Source organism: Diadema antillarum, unplaced genomic scaffold (assembly GCF_040938485.1).
Source record: "Diadema antillarum isolate AM-2024a unplaced genomic scaffold, OU_Dant_1.0 seq00000586_RagTag, whole genome shotgun sequence".
Taxonomy (NCBI): domain Eukaryota; kingdom Metazoa; phylum Echinodermata; class Echinoidea; order Diadematoida; family Diadematidae; genus Diadema; species Diadema antillarum.
In genome coordinates this window covers 390,371-415,606 of record NW_027271520.1, presented here as the reverse complement: position 1 = coordinate 415,606, position 25,236 = coordinate 390,371, and the positions used below count along the sequence as shown (strand labels likewise).

The window sequence follows — 25,236 nt, the reverse complement described above, 5'->3', positions numbered from 1 at the left end:
CTCATTACCGCTTTGATGGTTCTTTCTCTTGCGTAGAGAATACGATTCGCTGCGATGAGTACTCATTTTGTCCCCCCTCCAAAAAAAAAAAAAAATGGTAGGCATAATGAAATTGTGTATTGATATAATTATATCCATATTTTGTACATAATCGTTTATGTCAGTATATTATATATATATATGTTATACATATAATATTATATATATATATATATATATATATATATATATATATATATACAATTTATCATGAACATTATTACTTTGATTACTTATTGTACCATGCCGAATCCGCTAAACTTACGGCATGGTTAACTCAGTTCGGACAAGGTGTAGACCTAAGATACCTTCTTGGTTCGAATGTATTTGTTTCAATTTTATCCTCCAGCAAAGATATATCATAGACAAGTCATTCGTTTGTGTTTTTGTTTTTTGCTCGTTTATAAAATGTTATTTTAAGACCAGTTCAAAAAAGCACAAGAGTGAAAATTGGATCAAAATAGGATGCAAGTTAAGAAAATAATGATTTCATATTTTTGTTAGAATTGATGATCACAACTTAATATGGAATTAAAGTCGTTTTAACTTAAATAGGCAGTTCTGGAATGATCGCAATAAATATAGACATGCAGATAAGACTTAGTGAGTGTATAGAGGAAACAAAAACCCCAAGAGAAATGTGAATTGAGCGAAAGCGGCAACATTAGCAGCACACATCAGTGAAACTTTGAGGAAAATCGGACAATCGATGCAAAAGTTATGAATTCTTTTAAGTTTTGGAGTTGGAACCGCTGGATTAGGAGACTACTGAAGTTTATGACACCATGTATGGACAACAATAAAGGAAATGTAAAGGGAATTCCACAAGAATGAATTTTTCTAGCATATATAAATGAAAGATCACTTGACTAACCGCTTATTTTACAGAAAGCAGGGGAAATAACTTTTGCTACCCCTAAGATCGGGTGTCAAGTTGATGGAATGTGTAATTTTATGGAATTCCCTTTATATATATTTCTTAATAATGTTGTCCATAATGATGTCAAGACCTCTAGTCTCCTCATCCAGCGGTCCCACCATCAAAACTTTAAAAATTCATAACTTTTGCATCGATTGTCCAATTTTCCTCAAACATCCACTGATGAGTTCTATTGATGTTGCTGCTTTCACTCAGTCCACATTTCTCTTTAGTTTCCTTTAAATGATGCCATCACTTCACAACGTGCAATACCGTAGGGCCGATGTACTTTTTCGCCTACACAATCCCATAATCTTGAATTTTTCCTTTTTTTTTTCTTTCAAATGCTTTTATACCCAAGTCTTACACTCAAGTATATACATGTAATTTGACTGATATATTTGTTTAATTGCCCGGCCAGGAATGACAACAATTTACACTTTAATCTCGACCGTGAGTTTTTGTTTTTGTTTTTGTTTTTTTGTTGTTGTTTTTTTGCACGGTCAAAGTTAAATAGCGAGGTATAATGACGTCACGCTCACTCCATGTCCAAGGCCTATATCCTTCTCTTGTTCTTGTCCAATTTTGCTCAGATTTTCACTTTTGAGCTTAAAGAATGATCTCTTTGTATTTAAATTAACTTTAAAGTGAATCAGAATCATTCAGAATCATTCTTTTCAAGGACATGGCCATCACATTTATAATACATCAAATCACATTGTTTTGTGTGTTTTTAGTTTTTGTTGTTTTTTGTTGTTGTAGGAATTGTTTTGATCCCCAGCTCCCTATGTAAGCCTGTTGCAAACTGATTTTACCTGTTTCGGGATGTCATCGTTGTTTGAGGAAGATTTCGTCGTCATTATGTTGCGTCTGTGAAAATTTATATAGGGGATTGTGCCAAACGTTGCATGTATTACATGCTGGTAATTATACCATGCGTAATGAAACCTCAGCGTTTGTTTTCATCCTGACAATTTTCAGTAAGAAATGTCGCAGTCGATGACGGGTGAAATGACAGGTAACTTGAAAAATAAATAAATAAATGAATAAATAAAAAATTGTTGCAAACAGATCATCATGAAAATGCGCCATGAAGAGAAGCAATGAGTCATGCAACTTCCCACCTACATCATCTTCGTCGTTGATGACTGTTTTATGGTATTCCTTATTTTTGGATAAATAAACTAAACTTGTGAAAAGGCAAGGAGGTACTAGGCAAAGCTGCTAGTATACGGTACCTCCTTGGAAAAAGTGTCTAGAGAAGGCGGCTTTCACACTGCAGTAAGTATTATGGCCAAGGCCAAGGAAACCCACATACATCTCGCAAAGGAGTCGCCGTGTACTAATTATCCACCGCCAGACCTCCTCAGAAAAAATGAATGCCATACAGTATGGTGTGTGTGTGAGGGTGTGTGTGTGTGTGTGGGTGTGTGTGTGTGTGTGTGTGTGTGTAAGCGGTGCTCGTAAGGCGTGCGCCATTGAACCGTACCATTGTACTACTGTACGAGTAATCCCGCGCGCCCGCACGGAAGACGTCGTCGTTATTGTTGTTGAGGTTGGGTAGGACAATTGCTTAGTCTGCTTTCTAGACTATTTTGTAATATTATATGTTGAACTGCTTTCAGTGAACTAGTATATGTATGATTTATTTCCCTTTTCCACTAAATTTGCTTATGTAAATTATTATTTTAGTCAATAGAGCTAAAGAAAGATCAATGAGGATAGTTTCTTACTTTACGTGTATGTACTAAACCAATTTCTGGGCTGGAAAAAAGATTTTAGAGCGGATCACACCCAGACGCGGATGAATATCTGACGTCATTTACTGAAGAAAAGCAAGATTGCTGTACATCAGTGGGTGACGGTGACCGACACGCAGATTCGTGTAGTGGTGAAAGGGAGTTCACGTGCGCAAGGAAACAATTAATCCCTGACCGGGCGCGTTTTATATACCTAAACGCCGTGTTAACTTACGTTCTTTTTTGTTGCAGGCAAGATAGAGCGCGGAAGGTATGTTACACGTGGCGAGTATTTTATACAGTTTTTCAAACAGAATATCCGTCTAGCTTCGTGCAATTTCATATTGTTCTATAAGAATAATATCTAAGGGGGTGTTAGATGCGTTTGGTGTGATGATTTGTGTGATTTTCAACGTGTTATCTTCTGTCAGAATTGACAAGTCACTGAGAGCGATCGGACGAAAAGGAAGATGGCGGCCGGAAATGTGGACTGAAAAGTTGTAAGATGTTAACGATTTCTTCTTTCTATAACCGATGCTACTTGAAGGATAACTACGATATTGCATCAAGCATGCAATGTCCGGCAATGTCCTTGGACCGAGTTGATGATGTTGGGTGTTTTCTTGGTTTTACTCCTACTTTGAAGTCCCAGTGCGTGCGAATATTACTGGCTTACCTTAGAGTGGCGAGTGAAGCTTGTATGTGTGTGTGTGTGTGTGTGTGTGTGGAGGTGATTATGCATGCGGCTTTTGTGCGAATGCGTTCGCATGAAAGTCGAGGTCGTCGTGTAGCGAGTGGGCGATCATGTGCATAAAAGATGTAGAAACTGGTTCACCATCCGTCTTGTTGGTCCCTTTTGGCCTTTGAGAATGTTTGATAGGGATTTGCTGTCAAGAGATGTTGGCTTTCTTGCGTAAAAAGAACGGAGACTAAAATCTTTTATTCATTGAAAAGGGCAGCGAGACTTTCTCAGTTGTGGTGCAATCTCGTGTCGTTAGATACGGTCGACGCTGTAACACGTGGCGCATGAATGGGTGTACACCCGTGGCCGAGAGCTTAGTACGTGATGCATGCGAGGCCAGCCACATGTCCTTTATGCTAATGCTAATCGGCAATGGCCGCTGTCGCGATCGCCGTGCAGATACCGGTATGAATAACACTGCGTATTGCACAGTACCACAACTGCACAAATTTACAACACGGTGATTATGGTTTTGGCTGAAAAAAGAAAAGAAAGAAAAATAGTTTGCATTGTATTGGATTTTATTTATCATTCCAGTCCACTTGATCAGCCACAACTGAGTAAAGTTTGCCCAAGTACATGTAAAATATATTTTCTCAGCAGGCAAATATAACAATCACTTTACTTACAGTCAAATGCTTAATAAATAGTTTTGAAGGTAACAAGGATCCAACTAGCTACATTATAGGCCAGAATTATTTGCATCTTCTTCCAGTTTTATGTATCGTCAAGGTCACACTGCATGCTATCTTGGCAAATGGGTTAATATTCCAGACAAATACAATTGTACATAACTGTGTGTACTATGTACAGCGTACACACTGTACATGTGTTTTCATATTTGTGGAAACAAAGAGACTATGCCTACATGGTAACATATTTTAAGACATTTTAATAGAGTAAAATTATGCTATCTTGTGCTGCAATCTCATGGTACAAGTAGGCATTTCTCTTACGTCTTCATATTTTTTTTTTTTTTTGTTGATTGACATTGTAAGAGCAGAAGATGTCTTGTGAATATTTTCATTTGAAGTTACAGTTTGCTCAAAGCAGGGAACAATTTCTACAACATGAGAACACTTAGAAAGCATTCTACCCCAAATCTGTGGTTACAGTAGATGCAGAAATTGTAGTGGAACACACTGGTGAAGTTGTCTGAAGTTCTGATGCTGCTACAAAGTATAATCCAATCAGAAGTTACACATTTTTAAAGGACAAGTTCACCTTCATATACATGTGGATTGAGTGAAGGCAACAATATTAGTAGAACACATCAGCGAAAGATTGGGGAAAATCCGACAATCCATTCAAAAGTTATGAATTTTTAAAATACCTGTGCAATCACTGCTGGAGGAGAAGACTACTACAGTGTATGATGTCACATGCGTACAACGATATAAGGAAATTAAAAAGAGAATTTCACAAAACTTGACTTTTTGAATAAAGTGCACATTTCTTCGACTTGTATCTGACTTATGTTAGAGGTAATATTATTCCCCATGACTTCTGAAAGAGAGAAGTCGAGTGTCCTTTTATTATGTGAGAAAAGGGAGAATATCTTTTTTTGTTTTCTTTACACTTTCTTTATATAGTTGTACTCATATGACATCACAAGCTATAGTAGTCTTCTCATCCAGCCGTGACTGAGCAAAAACTTCAAAAATTCATAACTTTTGAATGGATTGTCCGATTTTCCTCAAACTCTCATTGATGTGTTCTACTAATACAGCTGCATTCATTCAACCTGCATGTCTATGAAGGTGAACTTGTCCTTTAAGTTTTTGCTTCAAACCACTCTACTGACTCGCTATCATTTGCTGGATATTCATGAAGGTTACAAAAGTACATGTATCTATGTTTATACCAGTAAGGGGATATTTATAAAGAGAATGTACATTATATACGGAGAGTTCCACACACATTTCACTTTGCTAGCATTATGTCAACCTAACATCACTACTTCCTTCAGAATTCAACCCTTGGGTGTAACATAACCTTTAAGACATACTGATCGTACATTTGTAACAAATGAAGTGAGAATGTGTACTTGCGAGAAAATATTTGTGAAAATCTTTACATTTTCTTTGCTCCCCTGCGCTGATATCACTGATTTTTTAAGCTTTCTTTAATGAGCTTTTTTTTTTTTTTGTTCATTGCCATAATGAGCCATTTTATTTTTTTGTTCATTGCCATGTGCCATAGTGGCACGTGGATTAAAAAAAAACATACACACACGCGCACACACACCCACACACACACACACCCCTTTTGAATGGAGTGTTCTATTTTCCTTGATTTTGACTGATATTCCCCTCTGGTCTTTCTGCATGAAGTGAAATGACCTACATTATGAACTTGGTGATATACAGTGTACAGTCAGTGTTTGATGTTTTCAATATTTATGTGTGAATGACATGAAAATACATGACATTCTTTGATATTCTCGACCAAAATGTAAGAATAAATTTATTAATGTACTGTATCGTACATTTTGATGTACTGCAGTATCAGTGCTTTACTGTCTTTGTTCACTAATACTCTTTCTTAGAACCAGTAGGGGGATTTTCCCAATACATTGTACAAAATGTATTTTGTCATAAACCAAGGGGAATGCATACTTTGATATTCTGCTTTTTTACCTTTTCCACAGTGTTGCTTGAGATATCCAAACAAATCGTGGTATACATGTACATATGCATGAGTGGCCAAGCTACGTGTACTAGTAGTACAAATGTATGTCTGACTACTCGTGCATGATGATGGTGATTCATTGTACATGTATTTGAATGGTACCGTATTATATTTACTGAATAAAAAAAAAAGATTCAGTGTACAAAAATGTGCATATCATGATGAATGTAATGAGGTCAAGGTCAAATTCTGACATTTTACACGTACTCATTTCCCCCTTTACAGTACTTGGCAATGCCTGAAGGTATTTTCATGGCATTTAGTGTATGCAATTAGTGTATGCAAGTACACAATAATTCATATATTACCAGATCAAAGATGAGTTTGATAAAACATCATAGGCAATGGGGTCAAAGTCAAGTAAATTGCTACAGTTCTACACTGTACTTTTTCTTCCATATATAGTGTACTATTGTCTGATATCAGTGACAATTGATTCTCTAAATGTTGAACTTGTGAGTCATGAGATCAAAGGTCAAGGATTATGTGATACCTTGAGGGTCTGTGCAGTAGAAAAGTTCCAATTCCAACTCCCTACTACATTTTATCACCAATCGTACATTCTTGCATAACTACCGCGTGCCAAACATTGACGGCAATTGCACTGAGCCCAGACGGATTTTTCTCTCTTTAATTTTTGTCATCACCTCTTGGTGGTGATATCTTAATTACAGTGGAATTCCTGCTACTACAATTGTACACCACTGTTTTTTATCATGCACACAAAGTACAGTAGGCCTACATGTTATTCACATCTCCATAATGGTGTCTTGTGTGAAATAAAGTGATTTGAAAAGGAATTTGTGTTGTAGAGATCTTGGGATAGGTAGAAATCGACATTAGCAGTGGCCTGGGGGCCCCACAAAGAAGAAGAAGCAGAAGAAGAGGGAAGAAAGAAAGAAAGATGTTCCGGGCCTTTCAAACTTAAAAAAAAAAAGGGTTATCTTTTGGTGGCCCAATCTGCTGTACTGTACTACTATTAAAGTACTGTGTGGTATGAATGTCACAAATTGATGTGTGAAGAGGAGAGAGAGAAACCGATGTTGATACCCACCATCACCACATCCTAACATGAGCTATTCACAACGGCCAAACACTGGAAAGAAGTAGAAAGCACATACAGTGTATGGCAAGGACAAAAAACAAAACAAAATGTAACAAAAATTACATGTGTCAAGATTATTCAAAAAAAAAAATGTTAGGGTAATTAGTATTTAACGAAACAGCATAATTGCTGCATTCTCGGGGAATTTGATTTCATCTTTGCTTTACACAACGGTAGATGCAAGTACACGTCATCAGTGTTGGCGGTCGTTGCGTTGCGTGTGATTTTTAACCCTTTGTAACCTTGTAACCTTGCCTTATTCTATACAGAACCAAATAAAACCAAAATTAATGTTCATCTGCATACAAACAGTATTAATTTTATTATTATTATTTTTAGTGCAAATCAATTTGATACCTTGAGCTTCCGTGCATTTCATATTGGTCTTTGAAGAACCAAATTCAAGAGAATTTGCACGCACTTGTGACAATGGACATGCGAGCCCCTCCGAGTAGTCTGCCATGCTCGAATTAGTGTGTACAAATTGTTACATGTACTTTTTCTCATGGCTGGATGCTCTCGACTGAACATGTGAACGCGCTCCTCTTGAAACCACACAAGACTGATAAGCTCTCATTACGTAATACAGAAATTAATGTACTGTAGTGCCATTTGTGTGGCTCCACGACAGTACACATGTACCGTGCCAATATTGTTGAACAGTGTTACAATAAAAGGCTAAAGGTTGGTGCCACTGTACCTTCAGAAATGTCTCCCACATAGAGTCCACCAGTGTGACCACGTGATCCCTGAGACTTCATGCCATGTCATCGAATATTAATTTATGGGGGCATGTACGTACAGTATACATGTACAAACTTTTTTTTGTATACTAGTATGTGGATTTTACGTTAAACAGTCTAGTCCAAGGCCCCATGATACAGTATGCAGATAGCATCTCCACACTCGTTCTTCGGATTGTATTTGTATCTGTTATGGAACCAGATTTTTGACATATTTGTGAGGGCTCAATAAAGCAATTTCTTTCCGTCAGTATTTCAAATGATAGCTTTTAATAGCAGGACGATGAATGTACGTAAAGAGACGGAACTTGCTCTTTATATAACTGTACACGCCTCGTTTTTTTATGCGAGAGAACAATGTGTCCGTTTGTGAATGTGCCGATCTGTAGTTGCATGCACGACCATGTTCACGTTCCCTTTCCAACTTGGAGGATTGTGTGTGTTTTTGTGTCCGTTACTGTGAAGTGAGTGTGTGTTTCCGCCTGCACACTGTGATTGCTAAAACTGCTGTTCCAATGTCGGTCTTGAGCTGAGTTTGGTAATGGTATTCTCCGAATGCATGTGCATGTGTGTGTGTGTGTGTGTGTGTGTGTCATGTAGTGCAACGAGGGGAAAAAATGCATACAGCACTTTACTAGTACACTGTAGTATGTCGCAGTTTGATAAATGATTGTGTGAACATATCATCACATGTGTTGGCGTGGTTGGCTGTCTACTATTTCATCTGTGATCTTTGTACAGGAGCACTCGCAGAGTGTTGGGCTTTTATGATACTGAAGGGTTGTTTTTTAACCCGGAAAGTACACAGATCACCAGCGATGCAATTCCATGTACATTGTTCTCTTTCCTCTTTTAAACACGAGTAAAGTAATTTCCCTGCAAATTTACTGGTAATATTCCTTCTTTTTTTAACTTAAATCCAATTAATTCATGAGTCATAGATGCACGATACCACTGACGTGACATTCATTTCGTCTCGGGGACATTCACTACAGAAAATCTCACATTAATCGAGATTTCAGTACACTTGTACATTACACGTGGGCTGATATTCATCCAACATGTGAGGTTTTGAAACTCGGGAGTACAAAATAAGACCTACAACGGCAACGGACGTTAGTGTAAAACTTGACAAGAACATTTTAATTTGTAATCCTTTTTCATAAGCGGGGAGGGAATTATGACATTCATTGAATATTCCTTTTTGATGGCTAAACTGTCCGAAGGTATTTATAGAATTATTCCTCGGCTTGCAGTGGTCGCTTGGCATCAGAAGAACATGGAGGCAAAAGGCAAAACAAAAGCAGATGTGGAATTGAAAAGTATCGCATGCTTTCACACAAAAACGAGTGTAGATCTCAGTCACGTGCATAGTAGATGAGTCAGTGTGATACGTTGCTTCAAATATTCCACTGACCTGCAAACGAATCATAGTAAAGTAAATATCTTTGATGGGAAAATTGATTTTTATTTGTAGTAATATATTATGGAGTGTCGAGAACTTCGCATTAATAATGACATGATCGGTGCTGGATTGTCAGTGCCTGAAACATTCAACGAAATCATGATTTGATGGTAGAATACTTCTATATAGACAAGTAGGAAAAAATTCCAACAAAACATCATCTCATCCAATCCAACAACCTTGACAATATTGCAGCCAATATCATCTTTTCTCGCAAATATGAAACTCGCGTCATGGTTTGATACAGGCCTACAATCATCGAACCTCCCCCTCCGTAAATTGAGCATACTCGTGTAAGAGATTATACTAGTGTAGTAGACTTCTCCAATGCGCCAACACATTTCGTCTTTATGTATATTACATGTATTCATGTGCGCATGACACGTGTACACGTACTTGTATTGCTAAGAATTACTAAGATGTGTGATAAAAACAAACCCCGTCGTAATCTTTAACACAAACGCACAAAATCTTGCGCAGTTTGGTTAGTGATACGAACTTTATGACGTGTGCGTAACTTTTGATAATTTGTTTTGACAAAGTCACAGTGCTAATGCTGATATCTTTTTCACATACAAGTACAGACATTTGCGCAACACGTCGTAAAGTATTGGGTATTTATGCAGTGAAATGTCACTCAGTTTGGGGTTTTTTGACGGAGCAAAATATCACCCCGTCTTCTTACGTAATATGGTGACGACCGCTATAATTCCTGTTTTGTGAAAAGAGAAATTTAAGAGATTCCATACTATCTTGATTATTTACGCCCAAAGTAACGAAATCGCCGCAATATCCGCTGGTCTGAATCCACACACCCTTAACCCTGTTCTGTATTTCATTAAATTTCAACTTAGAAAGATTTGCGCAATATTTGAACAATCAAGATTAAAACAAATTAACAGGTATTCAGTGCATCGATTGTGAAGGGGAAATGAAATAACACAACAGAAAGCACATCACATCGGGACATCAAATGTGGTATAAGATCCAGGCTCATTCCCCGTCCCCGTTTTATTCATTTATTTTTTAATCATTACGTAACACATCCCTGCTTGATACACAAACTCGTTGTTCTTCACGCAGCGTACTAGCCATTGTCACTCTGTGAAGCCTACCGACATCCGCCAAAATCAATCATGGGTAAGGACAAGATCCACATCAACATCGTCGTCGTCGGCCACGTCGACTCCGGCAAGTCGACCACAACCGGCCATCTCATCTACAAGTGCGGAGGCATCGACAAGCGAACCATCGAGAAATACGAAAAGGAAGCCGCCGAGGTAAGCATTTTTTTTTCCTCCATTTTTTCTATTCGCCTTGTGGAACTTTGCAATCAATACTGTTCGTTTCGCAGTTTGCGCGCGAAGCTGTTTCACGTGTGAATTAACTTGGGTGCGAGTACAAGATCGTGTTTGCCTTTCGAGCGCAAATGCACTTCTACCTCGAACATGCTGTTTTGCGTAGGGCGAACTCAAACGGGTCAACAATGTCTTGCGATTGAATTTTGTAACTTCAAAGGCAATAGAAAGGGGAAGTTCAACTACCGACTTCTGTACAAGTAGACCTACAGATCATTTCTCCGACAAAATGGAACACGACACAGTCGGGAGCAAGCGAGATGTTGAAATCCAAAATAACTATACGAGAATTACGATACTTTCGTAATGCAGCTGTTATTTTTCGCGAGGGTTTAATTTTCGCGAATCAGTTGGGCCGCGAACAAACGAAAATGTCGCCATGATTGTGCTAGGTTAGTACTGGTACTAGCGCGAAAACATCTCGCGAAAATGTCTGTCATCTCATTCGCGAAAATAACATCTCATACAGTAAGCTGTTGACGATTTCCAACATTGGTTTTTTATCTTTTCGCCTCGTGCAAAATTATCAAAGTGGATACATGCAACGACGCTTTGCCAAATCAATTCTGCCTCCAAATAATGTAGAGAGTAAACCGCGGTAGTATGCGGCCGTGCAGCCGTTCGCGGCAGGTACAACATACACGGTAATATACCGCTAAACACAGCACTGCACTGTTACATGCACACTACACATATACTAACACACTAGCAATCAACAGAAACCAACCGATAAAATGGGCACGATCTCTGACGAAAGTGAAATTTTCTCACCTAAATGGACAACATATCGCATCCAAAATGAAATTTTCGGTACTTCTTAACATAACAGTTAAGAAACAATGGTCCAAGAAACTGGATTTTTTGTCGTTTTCTCGATGTTCATGGATTTTGAAGACATATCCTCACGTAAAATAGAACTTTCGCGAGCCGATGTGGGCCGCCATTTTTTTCGGAAAGTGGATGTTACCATCGAAAAGTGAGAAAAACACGAGAAAGACATCAACAACACCGCCAGAATTGCGATCTTGTTTGCGGCCAATGCATGTGCGCACGCTATTTTCACGTGCTTTCGCAATGGGAATTGGCGCTTACGCAATGTTCGCGAGACATGTGAAGGCGTCCAGCTAAAGATCGCGGACCACGCGCGTATTGCATAGGGATTGTACATCGCGCCGCAAGCAAAAATACTACGTCGCATATCGCCCATATCGGCGAAAATTGTGCCGGGTTTTGCCCTGGTAAATCATGAAAACTGCGTTGGTCAATGGTAAATTTCTAAGTGTCTTTCGAGCTACCAAAATAGCCCAGTCTTTTTAGGGTTAAAAAGACAGGCAGAATTATATTACTGTCAATTGTGTACCGGTATAACAAATGGAAAGCATGTACACTTTTCATGAAACATACGACCTGAAATTTTGTTGAATTATCTTCACCTTTTAAATTATTTTAGTCTCTTAATCAAGTCTCTTTATCCAGTGACTGTGTTATGGGGGAGGAGGGTTGATAGCATAGTCCAGCATCAGAAATTGCCTGTTATGGAACCTGGGGGAAAGGGGTACTCTGTATCAGCTTCGTAATGGTTTGTGACATTGAAGGGGGGGGGGGGGGGGGGGGGGGGGAGTTGAGAGGCAGAAAGTATTTAATAGTCCGTCCACTCTTCAGCCCCACAGCACGATTTTCCAATATATGATAATTTGCAAATGCTTTGAATTTCTGTAAAGTAATTGACCAGTAAAACTTGTCGAAACATGAAGTGCATTGTTTGGTATCTAACACGGATATGTACTTGCAAGCTGTTCATTCACTTGCTTTTTATTTCTTTGTTGTTGCCCCACCACTATCACACCAACAGACAGGCAAGGGATCCTTCAAGTATGCCTGGGTGTTGGACAAGCTCAAGGCGGAGCGTGAGCGTGGTATCACCATCGACATCGCCCTCTGGAAGTTTGAAACGGAGAAGTACTACGTCACCGTCATCGACGCTCCTGGCCACAGGGATTTCATCAAGAACATGATCACAGGCACATCGCAGGTAATGAGCCAAACACTAGTACAGTGCACTCCCGTTATAACAAAATGTTCGGGACCGGCAGTTTTCTTTCGTTATAACGAAATTTTGTTGTAACCGAAGTTATACAATATATAACGAAAACGAGGAAACCACGTATATATATCATATTCTGTTTGCTGAGTACTCATCATACACTGGAAAGCTATGTGAAATGTGATGGGATAACTGTATTACAATAATAAACGCAAGTTCCCCTCAGAAACTGTACGTGACACATGAAGCGAACACACAGTGGTGTGAAGCGTTCACCCATGCAGAAATGCTATAAATGCTTGTTCCGCTACGTATCTTCGAAAGCAATAATCGCATTTCGTTATAACAGAGCACATTTCTTTTGTTTTTCTTTGTCTCTGGCGCTCGGAAAAGACTTTGTTATAACGGAAATTTCGCTATAACCGTGTTCGTTATAAGCGAACTTTGTACCATAGGCTTTAATGGTGATAATTTTGGGACCAGAAGATTTACTTCGTTATAACCGTGTTCGTTGTAACGGGAGTGCACTGTATGACAGACTAACACAGAGGCAGCCAATGAGCTATTTTCCCCTTCTGAGTTGTCCCTGATATGCCCCAGGGAATAATTTTCCTGGTATCGCATCGCAATTTGCTATGCATTTTTACACCACTGCTACACGAAACTGTCTTTTGTGTTAACAGTTTTTTTTTTTCCATAGAATTGTACAGAATATCATTTGAAATATTGTTCATCCGCTGAAATTGCTAATCAAATTTGTGTTGGAAAATTATTTGCTGTGCCCATCCATGGTTTTCACAAAACATGCCCCCAACTTCATCCTCATCTCTACTAGAAATGCTTAGGCAGCTTTTTAATGAAACCAGTATGATCAGCGTAGGAAACAGGATGAATGTCTGAGCCATTCAGGATTGAACTTAAACCCTGTTAGAGCTATGGACAAATAATTGAAGTGGATTGAGTAATAGATTGTATACAATCACCATCAAAGATTGTAGAACCTATCACAGTCTCACAATAGAGACTGCAAACCGAGCTCTAGGGTTCATGAACTGCTGGGAGTTACATATTGTGGTGGGTTTAGTCGAAATTCAGTATCTCTCTCTGACAAATTGCATTCATTCTCTTTTTTACCACTCATCTTGCCGCCTTCCCCCATGCACAATCGGTAATCTGAAAAAAAGACATGCGTAGTGGCCAGACTGCTTTGCAAGTGCTTCACGCTGCTAAATGAATATCACCACAGCAATGCGATTCTCTTTTTCAAAATGGAGTCTGTATCACATGGCAAGTTTTCCTTTTTGTTTTATCCCAGGCGGACTGTGCCGTGCTGGTCGTGGCAGCAGGAAAGGGAGAGTTTGAGGCCGGTATCTCCAAGGACGGCCAGACCAGGGAACACGCCCTCCTCTGCTACACACTGGGGGTGAAGCAACTCATCGTTGCCATCAACAAGATGGACACGGCAGGCGAGAAGGGATATGAGGAAGCCAGGTTCAACGAAATCAAGAAGGAGGTGACGGCCTACATCAAGAAAGTCGGCTACAACCCCAAGGGCGTGCCCTTCGTGCCAATCTCCGGCTGGCATGGCGACAACATGCTTGAGCCTTCTGAGAAGGTATGACCCGACTCCAGTGTTGCACGTAGCAACTTTTGATCTTTCCTGGATGTGTTGTTTTGTTTTGTTTTGTTTTGTTTTGTTTTGTTTTGTTATATTTTGTTTTGTTTTGGTTTTTGTTTTTGTTTTGTTTTTTTTGCTGCTCACATGAAAATAAAATACATGTATCTAGAAGAACCCAGTGTATGATCAGAGTCATTTGCACATATAAAACTGCCTCCTTGTGCATATAAAAATATGTTCAATACTTGTTCGTTAGTATCTGATGATACCAAGGAGGTTTTATACATGGAGTTCCAACTTGCTGCAATTATTCAAACAGTTGTCAGATTTATATTGATGTACAAAAGAATTCCACGGGTGCACTTGTGCCATTGATGATCGATGTTCCACGCCGCCGTCTTGCTGAGCAATCTGAAGATTCATTTTGAACGTTATCATTATGTTGGCCATATTTTGCTTATTTATTTATTAAATGAAAAGAAATTTCATTTAATGATAAAGCATGTAAAACAAAAGTCAGTTCCGTCCAGAAATGTGCGCAAAAGTGTAAATCAGAGCTGTATCATGTAAAAATGTTTAAAACTGTACCATCCTGGTTAAGCAGGTTTTATTACTTTTCCGCTCAATTTCCACAAATGAAACTAATATGGAATAATCTTCAAGTATAATTCTTTATTGATAGATATATCAGATTAGTGCCCGGGTATGCCCAGTCGAGTAATTTTCATCTTCATTTCAGCATTTTTTGCTCCATTTGTGTTCGCGCATCCTCGTGCCTGTACCACCGACCTGTTATAAGAAGGGATAACGAAAAGTAATTACCATCACAAAGACATACCTTCATTTGAAAGTGGCTGGTGATTTTATTTCGTGAGTTTACGCAAGAACTCACAGTGAGAGCCCGCTCAACGCGCGAAAAGTAATTACCATCACAAAGACATACCTTCATTTGAAAGTGGCTGGTGATTATACAACGAGACACGAGTCAATTGTCTTCGTATCTGCGCGGCAGAGCCGGTTTGGCACATGCTTCAAATATTTTTAACGGCGGCTTCGAACATGGCATCAAAGGGAATAACACTGTTGTCACTCCATGTCTTGAACCTCCTTGATGATACATATCTTGTATAAAAAGTATTTGATTGATATATCAAGAGTGATGACTCCTTTTATGATAAGACATTTTTTATCACAAGGAGCTGATGTCTGCCAAATACTGTGACTTTTTTTTTTATTGGTCCTTGTTCACAGATGCCCTGGTTCAAGACCTGGGCCATCGAGAGGAAAGACGGCAATGCGAGCGGCACCACACTCTTCCAGGCTATTGACGCCATCCTGCCCCCCAAACGTCCCACAGAGAAGCCCCTGCGTCTCCCTCTTCAAGATGTCTACAAGATCGGAGGTATGGTCTGAAAGACCAATACATTTCAAAATAAAACAGGACCTCTACCGCAGACTTCCACCAAGCAAATCATTTCCACCTATGCCCACATGCTGAAGATCACCCTCCATATTTGCGATTAATAAGAAGCCTTTCTAATGTCGCAGTCTGTCTTGTCGGCTTTCTGCTAGTTGTGCCTCGAGTGCATGCTCATTTTGCATATATGCACATCTCAAATATGCGCAACTGAGCTCGCCTTTGTAGGCCCTATTTGACGAGAAATGCCTCAACAAAAAAAAATTGTCAAAATTCCTAGATCCGGACAATGGTGTGGATCACTACCAAAATGTATCATCTGTTTCTTGTGTCATCATCAACAAAATGTAAATTTCATCCAGGTCCATTCACAACTTTTTTTAGTTCTTTTGTAAACAGACAGACAAGCCAAATGCTGGCAAAACATAAAGTCCTTTGCAGAGGTGACCATGCTCTTCCCAAGTTCTTGCTAGATATGGGCACTATTCCTATATCTACTAGAGCAGAAGAAGTCTTAGTTACCACCAAGGGGTTATGATTTTATATTGAAAAATATGGCTGCTCAAGTGACCATCAAATACCAGTAGGAGTGTATGGCTGAAATTTGAATGTTTATTCTTGAATATATGAGGTCATAATGATATCAAGCCTTGATATCAAATATCCAGAGGGGGAAAGATATCATATGAAGGGAATGTCAAGTTTTTACCAGTTAGAGGTGTCTTCAAACCTTCATGAATCATTTCAGTCCAGTGTCTTCATGTTACATGAGCATTGATCAAATTTTATGTTAGCACTTTTGAGTAGTAAGTTACACCGAGCGGTTTATGTTAATTTCTACTGCAAATTAGCAAAGAAAAAAACTAAGGTAAGAGTTACCCCATGTCTGCATTTTTAGAACCCACTTTGTCTAATTTATCACTTAAGAGCAAGAGGAAACTCGTCCATCCTTTAAATGGGAGTATTAATGAACTCTCGCAGTCTTGTTAGAAAGGTACACTGTACTTGTAATTACTATGGTTATAAATGAGCTCGGGCAACTTTTCATTAATGCTGTTACTATTGATCTGATATTGTGAGGCAAAAAAAATTAAAAAATTTGTCTTGATGAAAGTGCCCCCCCCCCAAAAAAAAAAAAAAAGTGAAAAGAGAGAACCAGCAAAACAAAACATAACAAGTGCACTCTGATTGACGTCATTCTATAGACCAATTCTGTGAGGCAGTTTGTGTATTATCAGCATGGGCGGCGCCATTACTGCGGTGTCCCAGCCGACCCCCCTCCATCCCCCTCCCTACATTAGCACGCGTATGGAATGAAAACTGATGCATGGTTGTTTCAGCCAATAGGCGTCTCGTACTGAGTGCACGAACGCTTGCTTCATGCGCGAACCTTTGTTACAAGTGCGCGTACTCCTGCTACAATTGCGCAATAAACATGTTGCCCGGGGGGTGGGGGAGAAGAGGGGGGTAGGCTGGGACACCGCAGTTTGAGCTAATGGCTGCGCCCAGTGCCACAAACTGTCTGCTGCCCTCAACGAACCCAAATCGGTCTATAGTGCGGATTGTAACCCTGCCCTCTTCTTTCCTTCCCAGGTATTGGAACCGTGCCAGTCGGTCGTGTGGAGACGGGTATAATCAAGCCTGGTATCACTGTGACATTTGCACCACCCAACATCACCACCGAAGTGAAGTCCGTGGAGATGCACCATGAAGCCCTCACCCAGGCCCTCCCAGGCGACAATGTCGGCTTCAACATCAAGAACGTGTCCGTGAAGGAGATCAAGCGAGGCAACGTAGCCGGAAATTCACAGAATGACCCCCCAAGGGCAGCCGAATCCTTTGTTGCTCAGGTGAGTGGACTGTGATATTGTACTCATGGATTGGTGTCAAGGGAAAATGCTGGGGAAAGGGGAGTGAAGGAGAAGAGGAAGTTTGGAGAGTTGTTGAAATGAGTACTAAAAATGTGGATATTTTTTGCAGTGTTTAAATTTTTGTGCAACCACAAACTAGTGCTAAAATAAAAAGCATGCAAATATTTTTGCTGCTGTATGTTCCAGTAGTTGATGTTGGGATTTTGCAGACTTCAAATCATGTAAAACGTGTCTTACCTGGCCTAACTTGAAAAAATAACCACTTTTTCAGTAAGTGAAAAGGGAAGGAACAATTTGAAAAGAGTCAAAGCAATACAAGAGCAATAAAGATGAGAAGCAGGTTTCCTGATGCATGTTACACATTTTTCTTCACAGACAATCATCATGAACCATCCCGGTGAGATCCACGCTGGCTACGCGCCAGTTCTGGACTGCCACACTGCCCACATCGCCTGCAAGTTCAGCGAGATCCGCGAAAAGATGGACCGCCGTACCGGCAAATCGCTCGAGTCAAATCCCAAGTTCGTGAAGAGCGGCGACGCCGCGATGGTTCTGTTTGTGCCCTCCAAGGCCATGTGCGTGGAGACCTTCTCCGAGTTCCCACCCCTGGGCCGCTTCGCCGTCCGCGACATGAAGCAGACAGTCGCTGTCGGGGTCATCAAGGAAGTGACCAAGAAGGAGGTTGGCTCGGGCAAGGTCACCAAATCCGCCGCCAAGGCTGGAAAGAAAAAGTAACCCCAAGCATTCACACGCTGTACCTGACAATCCCCACAACGTCCCTGCGCTTTCCACTCAAACACCGAAGTGGCTGGCGCTGCAGTGGCCAACCTATCTAGAGAACAGAACTTTTTCCTTCAGCGGGGCCCTTTACTAATTATATGTGATGAAAAGGTACCTAGTCAGAGATATCTTTGTTTCGATGTAGTCTTGTATATCGCGCATGACAAAGAATGCAAGTAGTACCGGGGGAAAAAAGTAAAGGAATTTTTCTTTGATTTACTTCCCATAGGGGAGGAATGTAGCAGGGGAGTGCTACTAATTCCACTTCTTCATTTGCAACTGAGTGGTGAGCGAGTCCTGTGTATTACTTATTCTGTGTATACTGATAGATATGTCCGTAACTTTGAATCCCCAAGTTGAACTTCACATTCAAATGAAAATTTGTGATGACTCATTTTTGTTTGTTTGTTTTTGTCTTAAATTATCGCAAGATATTTTGTGAGCTGTCAAGGGTCCTGTTGCCAAATAAAAAAAAAACGAAAACAACAAACGAACAATAGCAGAATGCACATGATTTTCCGGTTCCTATTTTGTTTTGCAACGTCGCCACAAATTTGGCAGTAACTGTTAACTTTACGGCAAATGGTATCAAATCTTATTAAAGATTATAAAACCTCACTGCTCATTTTCCTGTGTTATTTTATTTGTGGAATGTATACATGTTTCATGTGGCTTGAATTATACCCCCATTTTGAAAGTGATGCACGAATGTTGAATGAGAGATGAAGTGCAGGACATACTAAAATCACAATACTTTCATGCTAACCAGCGTATGATCATTTTGTCACCATGTTGGGCCATACCAACCAATTTCTCACTCTTAGACAATATAGCCATGCATCCCGTCAAACCTAGTTCAAGGAAAGTGAACATTCAACGCAAATACAGCCTAACCCTAAGCAAATAACTCTAACCCCCCCCCCCCCCCCCAACCTATACAATTTCAAAATAGCCCAAGCTTATACGCTGTACATGTATAGGGTTAAGAAACATAGGAAGAAGATCTCCTGAATATCGGCGGAGATTCTTAAAAGGCTAGGAGGGGCGGGCGGAATCTGCCTCCCCCCCTCAATATTTCGCACAAAAATTCTGTAACGCAAGAATTACTTGTCATGAGACTTCTTCACTTTCTTTGTTCAAATCTAGCGCATCTTTTTAGACTAAATTTGCAATGTCAGCGTGTACTTTTACGAAGCCACGCCCATTTTTGTAACTGCATGTCACCCCCAAAGCGTGCATAATTTTGTGTACATTCTCTATGGAAAACGATGCTTTGTCCTGAAACTCATAAAATCCTTCACTACTCGTCACTTTGATTTTATGCTAATTGTGGTAGATAAGTGGTCCATGACAATTTCCATTGTAAAGAAGGGGAAAAATTAAAGAAATACATAACTTCCCAAAACACTAAAATACATAAGAATTTTAATGACTTGGAAGTTTTAATGATTTACAACTTTTGAATACATGTGTATGTTTAAAAAAACAGATAAACCAACCCCCCTTCCCCCCCCCCCCCCAAAAAAAAAAAAAGAGAAAAAAGCTCAATGCTTTTAATTATGTGTTTATCAAGCTAAAATTAGATGTTGGGCTTTATTTGCATGACTGATTGATTAAAATGAGAAATTTGATAATTTCCCCCCCAAAAAATTAAGACATAGTCTTGAAGATTATGACATGGCTCAGGTATGCCAAATTTCATTGCGATCTGGAGACTGATGGCCAGATTTTTGGTTGGGGGGGGGGGGGGGGGGGGGGGGGTTATAGCCAACAATAGCCCAGCCTGTTTAGGGTCAAGTAGGTTACAATATTAAATTCATCAGTCGTGCAAAATGCATGAAAGTCACACCAAAGCTTGATCATCCTATCATTGAGTTTCAATTGACAAGGAAAACAAACACTAAAATGCTCAGGGTATCTTTTCATCCATGAATATACTGTACATCATATACACGTACATGTACAACATGGACATGCACACACTCGCACAAAGGCCTACTGGCTTCACCTTCTGGGAGACGACATGTTCATAACTGGTTTATCACGGAGACAATTGCAGGGATGCCAAGTTCAAACAAATTTTATGAGTGAGATTTTCATGACTCGGCATCTCGGGCGAGCGAATGTGCGCGCAAGCAAGGGTGAAGGAGGGGTCCCCCACGGTAGGGACCTTTTTCAATTTGTAGCTCTTAATGGTGCGATGAGGTGCACATTTAAGTGACTACATGTACTTTTTACTTATTTTGAAAGACAAAAGGAAAATATACCTTCAATTTGAGCTTTGCTCCTTATGGGCACAAATTGCAGACTTTGCCCGATGTGTGAGAAAAATGGGTGCCATGCGTGAAATCGTGAGACGACCCCTACATGCTTGAGTCTCACTCAGAATGCGTGAGACTTGGTAGCTCTGCAATTGAAAATTTGAGTCTTTTTAACGTCTTCAAGCAGGTGCATCCCATTCAATTGGATACTTTACCGAGACTCGACATTTCTTGTCTATTGTCTACACAATGTCTGGCTTACCCTATATGCTGCACTGGGGGGAGGGGGGGGGGGGGGGGCTCAGAGGCCCCTCCCCCCCCCCCCCGACATTTCGCACGATTACTCTGCAACACGCAATGCTCTCGCCGCGATGCTCCATGACTTTTTTCTTTTGAGTTTCCCGCACATTTTGACTCCAAATTTGTGACACCTGGGGGTACGGTTCTGAAGTTACATGACCTTTTTGTACATGCACGTGAGGGCCAAAAATGGCAAAAAAAAAAATGTGATTTTGTGTACAAAGTCAATTGCAAATTGAGTTTTTTTTTCACATGGTTCATATAAATATGCTTATTTTTACTCTCAATGGCTAAAATTAGTTTGTTTTAGGAGTATTGTGCTTCAAAAAGTGTCTGTGACAACTTGGTTACAAAAAACAAAAAAAAAACAAGGTCGAAAAACAGAGAAATTCATAAGAAATTCATAAAACAATAAAATGAATAAGAAATTAATTTTGATACCGAATTTTTTTTCAAAGTACATTTGCTAAGAATGCCACAAAGAATAATTATACCAAAAATGAGCACTTTTGGAGCTTTATTTACTGATTTAGATGAAAGATTCTGATTTCTCGCATAAATTATCATAATTAATCAAAATAGAATAAAAGAAGACTATTTTCTAAAATCTAAAAATACGATCTTGTAGATACATCGCACACTACCATTGTGCAAAGTTCCGTGGCGATCGCGCGATCCACGGCCGAGATCTTAGGGGGGAGCCCCCCCCCCCCCCCCCCCCCCCCCCGTCTTTCGAGCTACCAAAATAGCCCAGTCTTATTAGGGTTAAGGTGGAGCCAAAGTTACTCACAAACGCGATCTATACAACACACATGTCCTGTACATACACTCGTACATGTACTACGTGTACGCAATACATGAAAGAGGTCTTCCCGATATAGGTGTCACTATCCAGTGACATGCAAGTAACGCACGTTAATCTCTTTGCATCCCGATGGATTTGAAAAAATAATGTTTGAATCTCTTAAGCCCAAATTCAGGAAGGTAGTACAAATGAAACCATGGTTTAAACCAAGGACAAAAAACCATGGAGCGCCAAGTGTCGCATGGAATATTTCGTTACGAAATGTAATTTCATCGAAATGATTATTTTGTTACAAAATGACAACATTTTTGTAACTAAATGAACATTTCGTAAACGAAACGGTCATTTTGTCTTGGCGCTCCGTGGTTTTTGTCCATGGTTAAAACTATGGTTTCACTTGTACAGTACCCACCTTCGTGAATTTGGGCCAATGAGGAGGAAGAGTAGAGTAGGACAATCCAACAAGTCAAAAAACAAAAGTAGACAATATTGTAGTACAATAACATGTACGACCGTAGTAGTAGGCCAAGTTGTTGTAGTACAGCATGCAAAGACCGACATGTGTCATGGTGACCCATTAAGAAGTCCCGAGTCCGAGTCTGGTGGTTTGGTGCTATGAACTTTCCTCTCACACTTTTTACTCTTTCATCAATAGAGTAAAACACATCTGTAATTTACGTCTTCTGTTCATATGCATAAGTACATTGTGAGCGTTTCGATTGCAGAAATCTCAAATGCCTAAATTTCTTATTGCTACATTTCAAGAATCCTCATCTAAGTTCAACACAGTCTTTAAGATGGTACGTTCCTGTCCCTCAACTTTACAACTTGTTATGTAGCTATTACGCAATGGTATAGTTTTGATCGAAATTGGATGAAAAATAAAGACGTTATGACATTATGAAGTTTTTTTTTTCCTATTTTTTCACAAAACAGTTCTTGAATGGTTATTACATGACAAATCTGCGAATGGAAAAATGAACATGTCATTCCCTCACAACTGGCCATATGTAGTTATGTACAAAAAAAAAAAAATTGACCTCCCCCCGACATTTCGCGCCACAATTCCGCAACGCGCAAATATTTTGCCGCGTCGTTTCATGACTTTTTTCATTGAAGTCTCCCGCATATTTTGAGACCAAATGTGCGACGTCCGGGTACACCGTTCTGAAGTTACATAATGTTTTGCATAAGGATGTTAACCCGAAAACAGCTCAAATTCGTGATATCGTGTGCAATCCAATGCAAATTGTGTTTTTTGGTTAAATTGATATAAATTAGATTATTTCAAGTTTTAACTATTGAAATTAATCAAGTCTAATGTAGATAAGCTTGGAAAAAGTGCCTGCAACAAATTTAGCAAAAAAACAATAGAAAACAAAAGGTCGAAAAAACAATAAAATTTGTAAGAAATTAACAAAACAATAACGACAAAAGAAACTGATTTAATTGTGCTATTTTTTACAAGAAAATTGTTCGATGTGTCTTGAGATACTCTGACACAAAAATTTAGCAATCCTTCAGTCTTTTTAATGGAGTATAGGTGAAAATATGATTTCATGCGTAAATTTGCATACATATAATTGATTTACTAAAAATAGAAAATCTTTTTTTTTTTTTTATTGTACAACCATGTAATCGTGTAGTTGACATCCGGCTCTATGGCTGCTTTCATGCGGAACTAGAATTGCGTTTCTAAACGCGTTTAGTCGCTAAGCATGTTTATGTTCAGGCAAAATTTTGCGGCGATCGCGCGATCCGTGGCCGAGATCAGAAGTGGTGGGGGGGGGGGGGGGGGGGGGGGGGGTCAAACTGACCCCCCCCCCCCTCAGTCAAAACTTGGTCTCAAATAGCCCAGTTAAAATGGGTTAAAATATGGTGTCTTCTGTACTATGTATCTCACAAGTGTTTTCCTTGGTATCTCGCAAAATGGTTAAAGCCAAAATCTCGTCTCCACCAATACTGGACCATCCCTTTAATCGCAATCAGTGGAGTAAACCGGATTTTAAACAATTGGAAATAAAGTCGTGAGGATGTGATGACAGATAGGTCTTTTCTTCTTTTCTTCTTTTTTTTTAGGAATAAAATGTCAAGTTGTAATGGACCTTCTTATGCCCCTTGTGTATTACACAGAGGCAGGAGCTTCCAAGCTCCTGTTGAGATACACGTATGTATTTGTCTTCATGTTTGACTCACTGTTCAGTTTTCATACTGGTCTTCATCCAATTCGTCGAATATCACCAATCTCCGAAGCTCTCTCTCTCTCTCTCTCTCTCTCTCTCTCTATATATATATATATATATATATATATATATATATAATTGGTCTAGGTCCAAACATGTTGCGAATTCACGTATTGGCTCCAATATAACGAAGTATCAAGAAATAAACCAGTAATGCGATCATTTCGCCCAATATATAAAAAAGAATGAATAAACTCAATAAACTCATTCTTTCTTATATATTGGCGAAATGATGCATTACTGGTTTATTTCTTGATTCTTCGTTATATATTCAATTGTATATACATGTACACGACAAGACTGTACTATTTCCCAGATTTTGAAAATGACATCAGCCACTACACCTCCAACAAAGTTTGTTAACTGGCTCGGCACTTACATGTACACACAAGGTCAGGATATATACAGTGTACTGCATCATAATGACACTACATGTACAGTAAAGTTGAATTACTTACCTATAACGCAGATACAAGGTAGCACAGACTGGGCACTGACGAATCGTCACCATAAAGGCGTGTGTACGACAGACGTGTTGGTCGGTGATCTTTGGGTATGTTCGGACGTCTGCCTCTGATAGAGTGACGATGTGTTGGTGCCATTACGTGGTGCCATCACATCCTAAGAACCACCAACTTGAGAAGCAAGCACTCACCCCTCCCCCCACCACCACCACCATGACTTGAATCGTTGGCTCCCGCTATTCCAGGGTTTGCCATCTTTTGGTTATCTAACCTTCCCGGCGGAAATTTCTCTTATGCTTATGTTTATTCTTATGTCACGCTGTATCGTGAAAAACCTCAAGAAGAAGACTAGTGGAGGGATGCGCATGGGTGTGCACATACGACATTAAATTTTCAGCAAGATTTCTAAAAACCGTATAGTCCGAATTTGCACACTTATCCGCACCACACCACACTCTCCCGTCCCTGCAAATGTTATCTCGTGCACAGCGGATGTGTTCCATGCAGCGATCTACCCAAACTTGCCTGGCGCATCATAACAAGATACAGTATCACAACCAGAGCAAGTCACGTGTTTGGTTTTGTTTTGTTTTTCGTTCTTCCCATCATAGAAGCCTTCCTTTGTAGAAATG

The 25,236-nt window shown here is 39.7% G+C and overlaps 1 protein-coding gene across 1 annotated transcript; it reads left to right on the top strand.

Moving 5' to 3' along the window:
- The first annotated feature begins 2,869 nt into the window (after positions 1 to 2,869).
- LOC139735566 (elongation factor 1-alpha-like) lies at positions 2,870 to 19,149 on the top strand. The gene is made up of 7 exons (XM_071646324.1): positions 2,870 to 2,968; positions 10,527 to 10,723; positions 12,654 to 12,833; positions 14,161 to 14,460; positions 15,715 to 15,865; positions 17,474 to 17,730; positions 18,127 to 19,149. Exons 2-7 carry the CDS (start codon positions 10,580 to 10,582, stop codon positions 18,484 to 18,486), a joined length of 1,392 nt encoding a protein of 463 aa, XP_071502425.1. The 5' UTR covers positions 2,870 to 2,968; positions 10,527 to 10,579; the 3' UTR covers positions 18,487 to 19,149.
- Positions 19,150 to 25,236: the final 6,087 nt, after the last annotated feature.